The following is a 5,044-nucleotide window of genomic DNA, read 5'->3' as shown; positions in this document are numbered from 1 at the left end:
GCCCACAAAAATATTAATTAATCCAATAAATAAGAAATCAATAGAAAATAATAAAAATAATAATAAAAGAAATATCCTTCTTGATTCTTTTTTGAAGACCAAGTTTGAAAATCTACCCAAAAAAAAAATCAAACAACAACATCTTTCTCATAATAAATGGTAATAAAGAAAAAGATTGAAATTAAATGCTGATTGGTCTCTAATTTAGGAAATATGAGGCGAACACATTAAAGAGAAAAATCAGAAAAATCAGAAAACAAAAATAAAAATCCCTCACTTAGGTTGGTTGGCTCCTCAATTTAGAAACATATTTTGGAGTCATAATAGTAGAAAAATAAAAAAACAAAAATTAAAATAAAAAATCACAATTGGATAATGATTTGATGTTTAAATAGGAAGTTACTTTATAAGACATAATTGAGGCAAATTAAAAAACGAAAATTAGAAAAAAAAATTAGAAAACCCTAGGTGAAACCTATAAATAGGAGAGTAAGGATTAGAAGAAGGGATAGAGAAGAATTTTGTAGCAAAAAAGAGGCAAGAGAAAAAGTTTTGTTCTTTATTCTTTTCGTGCGACAAGCCTTAATGGTACATGCTTTCACCTATTCTCATTTTCTTTTAATGACACACCATTTATCTTGTTTTAATTGTTTGATTTCCCTTTTAAGTTTTAAATGTACCTACTGCCTCACTATGCATATTATTTCCACCCACATATGGTTCTTGCCATCTCTTTTTTGTTTTATTGTGAATATAGAAGCTCTTAGTTTATGAGCAATGTGTGTTGATCATTTCTTGCTTTCACCTATTTTTCTTAAACTTTGACGTAAAAATTGTTTTACCAATTGAACTAAAAAAAAGTTCATCAAAATTAATAAATAAAAATATTTTCTAGAGCTGTGTGAAGTTTTTAGAACCTCCACAGGCTTGAATGATTGCTTTTTTTGTGTGAGATTATGGGAGTCTCCGCAAAAAGTGCTACCCTAAGTTTTTTTCTCAAAATTGAAATATTTTAAACTAAAATGTTTGCTAGAGCCATGTGAAGTTTTCGGGATCTCCATAGGCTTGAATAATTATTCTTACGTGTGAGATTACGGGAATCTCTGTACGAAATGTAATCCAAAATTTCTTTCAAAAAATAAATGTTTTCAAATAAAAATGCAAAAATTGTTTTCATGAATTAAAAAATGACAACCCACAAAAAAATTCTTTTAAATAAATCAAATAAATGTTTTTCCAAAAGATATCAATCAAATGACATGCATTTCTATCCCGAACTACGTAGGCTTTGATCCCTCTAAAGGGAATGTAGGCCCTAGGTTTTTATCTTAGATCAAGTATAGCTTTATAAACAATTTATTTTTTTAATTGTTGTAAATAAAAATTTTTCTTTGTTTCTATCTTTTTTAGGGTAATTAAAATATAAATAAAAAGGTTAGTAATTTTGAGTAGTTGACTTAAGATAACCGTTCTTTTGAACGGGTGCTGTGAGATGTTTAACACCTTCCCTATACACAATCGACTCCCCAACTCTATCTAATTTTCATATATCACATTTTTCGGTTTTCAAAATTAACCCTTTAAAATTTTAGTGGTGACCTTCTTTCTTTTTCTTTTACGGGATGACCACAATTCGAGCGTGACACCTATAGACATACTTTACATTTGTGCCATGTATCTGTGAGTATTTCCTCCTTTTAGTAAATAAATGGTACGTGGCCATGCCAAATCTTCAACCAACAATCACTGTAGGGTTTTTCTATTATGTGCTGTGTTTGAAGTGTCCGTGTTCCCAACGAATATGCAAGTACTATTTCCTGAGGCATATACAACAATGCTTGTTTCTCTTGAGTCTTGACAATGCTAGCACGTGGAACCCAAAAGCGAAAAACCTGTACTGGTCGTGGTGTCTCGGCCAAGAAAGATGTCCAAGTCTCTTCAGAAGCGTCCAATCTTTCCAAGTTCCAACCCATCAGTTGATTAATTGTTTATTATCAAAGTTGTTCATTCTAGGAAAAATGGCATTGACGTCCCAAGGAACAAAAAATCCAGCAAAAAAAATCCCATCAGAATTGAAAATTAATCAGAAGTCCCAAAGGGACCCGAGTGTAAGAGATTGCAGTTAAGTGAAAATGTGAAAAGGCTCCATTGCACCTGCTGCAAATCTTTCTCCGTCATCTTCCTGTTTCCCTTCTTCCAGCGAACGCTCGGCAATGATGGCCGACAAAGCACCGATCACTGCTGAGAGGAATGTTTGTGTTGACTTATTAGACTCCCAACTCCCAAAACCCTGTCTGTAGTAATCTTCTTTTTCAACTTGGTTTCCGAATTCACAAATTTTGATGATTTTGAACCTCTTACTGCTGTTCTCTCTCTGTACTTCCACATTTGCCTTGTGTTAAAGATTTAGATTTCCCTTGAAATTGATTAATATGATTGCAAATTCATTTGCAGGTAAGTAGAGCACAGCAGATCAAGCATTCTTGTCACTGATGAATTTTTAGTGTGACGATCGCATTGACGTAATTTTTTTAGTTTCTTCGATAAACCCTTGTCGATTTATTTACTTAGTAATGTGCTTTTAGTCATGTCCAGAGCAAAATTTGCGGTTTGATTAACTCAATAACCTAAATGGATCAGCAACACGGTGCAATTGTGCTCTAGTCATGTTCCCATTGTCAGTGTGCAGAGTTGAAGCTTGGCTCATGAAGTTAGAGAAGCTACAAACTGTCACTAATCTCGACTTGGGACTGTTGAATGAAACGCTAGAAAATGTCATTAATCTCAACTTGGACTGTTAAATGAGAAGCTACAAAATGTCATTAATCTCATCATAATTTTATATCAGATATTTAACAGCAAGATATTGACATGTGAAAGCACCTGTATTGATAAGTTGAAATGCCAGTATATAGTAACAAGTGAAAGTGCCACAAATAACCACCAATTTTATACCAAAATGTCAATTCATATTATTTTAAAATATACTTATTTAAAATATAACCATTTTAAAATATCATATATAACTTAAAGGATATACGTTGCATTCATTGCCTAAAATTAAATTTTCAGATGAAACTCTGTAAATAAAATTAATATATACTTTCACCTTAACTTGTCATTTTGGTTATGTTAAAAGTCTGATGGTTGACTAGTTAGTGTTGATACATTCACTTGTCATTATAAGCATTGGAGTTGGTTTTAGGAATTTAATTATATTAATTTGATTTACAAAGTTTGATTTGAAAATTTAATTTCACGCAATGAATGTAATGTATTCTCCTTTTAAAGTTATATATGATAATTTAAAATGGTTTTATTTCGAACAAGGTAATCATTTTAAATTAACATGAATTTTCATTTGGTATAAAGTGAGTAATTATTTCTGGCACCCTCATTGGTTAATACTGACATCTTAACTTGTCAAATAAGCATTTTTACTTGTCAATTCCTTGCTACTAAAAATCTAATATAAAATTATGATGCAACCTAATTTCAAGTTATATCTGCTTATACAATCATTCTCCTTAGAAGTACGTAATACAAAGCGACTAGTATTTTAAGTGAACTTTAGAGAGATGAGCGTGTGAGAGAGAGAATATCCTCTGCCGACGACGGAGGAAAGGGATGCACTGGTCCGGAGTCACACAAAGGTGCGTGCTGGGGAGGGTCAATTCATCAATGACCAGTCACGTGTACCGCGGGATGAGGAATGGATGCACGATGAAACTCCACGTGGGGAAGAGGAAGAAAAAGGGAGCGGGGAAGGGATAGGTAGGAGATGGAAATCATTTAAACATGCCGTTACCAAAGAGTGCGAATCGACAGAGGAGGAGGAGGACTGGTGAAGTGGGGATCGGTGGAAGGAGAGGATAACGGTGATCATGACGGAAAAGGGACCGAATGTCTTAATCTCTTAGCAGGAGAAGGAAAGACTGGCTAAGCGATGGAGGAACACGCTGATAGTTAAGTTGTTGGGGCGCATGGTGAACCCGGAGTACATGGCGACAAAGTTACAACAACTATGGGCCTGACAAGGAGAGGTAGAGGCGATAGACGTAGGGTCGGGGTTTTTTGCAGTACAATTCTCCAGTGCGTCTGATCAAGATATGGCGTTGACAGGAGGCCCATGGCTCATATATGATCATTATTTATCTGTACAACCTTGGAACCAAGATTTTGACCCGGATGAGGAGAAAATAACCAAGATTGCAGCCTGGATTCGTATATCCAAATTACCTCTTGATTATTATGATAAAGGCATATTATACGTACTGGGATCTCAGGTGGGAAGAGTTCTGAAGGTGAATATGAACACGTTGCGTCGGACAAAGGGTCACTTTGCTCGTTTATGTGTGGAGTTGGATTTGAATGAACCACTGCGGCCGTTGATTCTGATAAATGGGAAGGAAAGAAGGATTCAATATGAGAGCATCCATTTAGTTTGCCTGGAATGCGGACGGTATGGTCATGATGTTGACCACTGCACACATACGGTTGAAAGGAAATCTGGTACAGGGGGGAAGGACGGCTTACAAGGACGCTCGAAGAATGGGTTGGAAGCGGAGACGGGAATGGGCAAGGATACAAGTGAACGGGGTGCACGATGCCACCGTGAGGAAGCCGCGTCAGAGGTCGAGACCAGGGCGCTGTATGATGACTAGATTGCGGTTTAGAGGGCACGGTGGCGCCGATGGACGGGTAATCCTATCAGGAAGGGACCTAAACAACGGCGGGGATCTCGGTTGGATTCGGGAAGAAGAGGGTCGAGATTCACGGCGCTGAATACAAATGATAGAGGGAATGGGGAAGATACGGGGCGACGATCAGGGGCATGTATACTGTTAGAAGAGATTACGGATAGGGAGATGGGCAATAGAACCCATGTACGGATACCAAAAGTGGGCCAACCACTAGCTTTAGGATGTAAGAATGGGCCAATCAAACTGCTAGGTTCACCCACTACGTTGCCAGAGGCTTTAGCCGGAAGCTCAACTCTAAAGGGTGGGACGGGCCCGCAGCCCAGTCATGATGGTATGGAGCA

At 36.7% G+C, this 5,044-nt stretch overlaps 1 protein-coding gene across 1 annotated transcript; it reads left to right on the top strand.

Moving 5' to 3' along the window:
* The first annotated feature begins 4,109 nt into the window (after window positions 1-4,109).
* On the top strand, window positions 4,110-4,664 carry LOC114713055 (uncharacterized). Its single transcript, XM_028897632.1, has one exon. It carries the CDS (start codon window positions 4,110-4,112, stop codon window positions 4,662-4,664), a length of 555 nt encoding a protein of 184 aa, XP_028753465.1.
* Window positions 4,665-5,044: the final 380 nt, after the last annotated feature.

Source organism: Neltuma alba, unplaced genomic scaffold, assembly GCF_004799145.2.
Source record: "Neltuma alba isolate B1F8T4 unplaced genomic scaffold, ASM479914v2 tig00011414_pilon, whole genome shotgun sequence".
Lineage (NCBI taxonomy): Eukaryota > Viridiplantae > Streptophyta > Magnoliopsida > Fabales > Fabaceae > Neltuma > Neltuma alba.
Note: the sequence above shows the minus strand (reverse complement) of the source record. Positions and strands in the feature narration are given on the sequence as shown.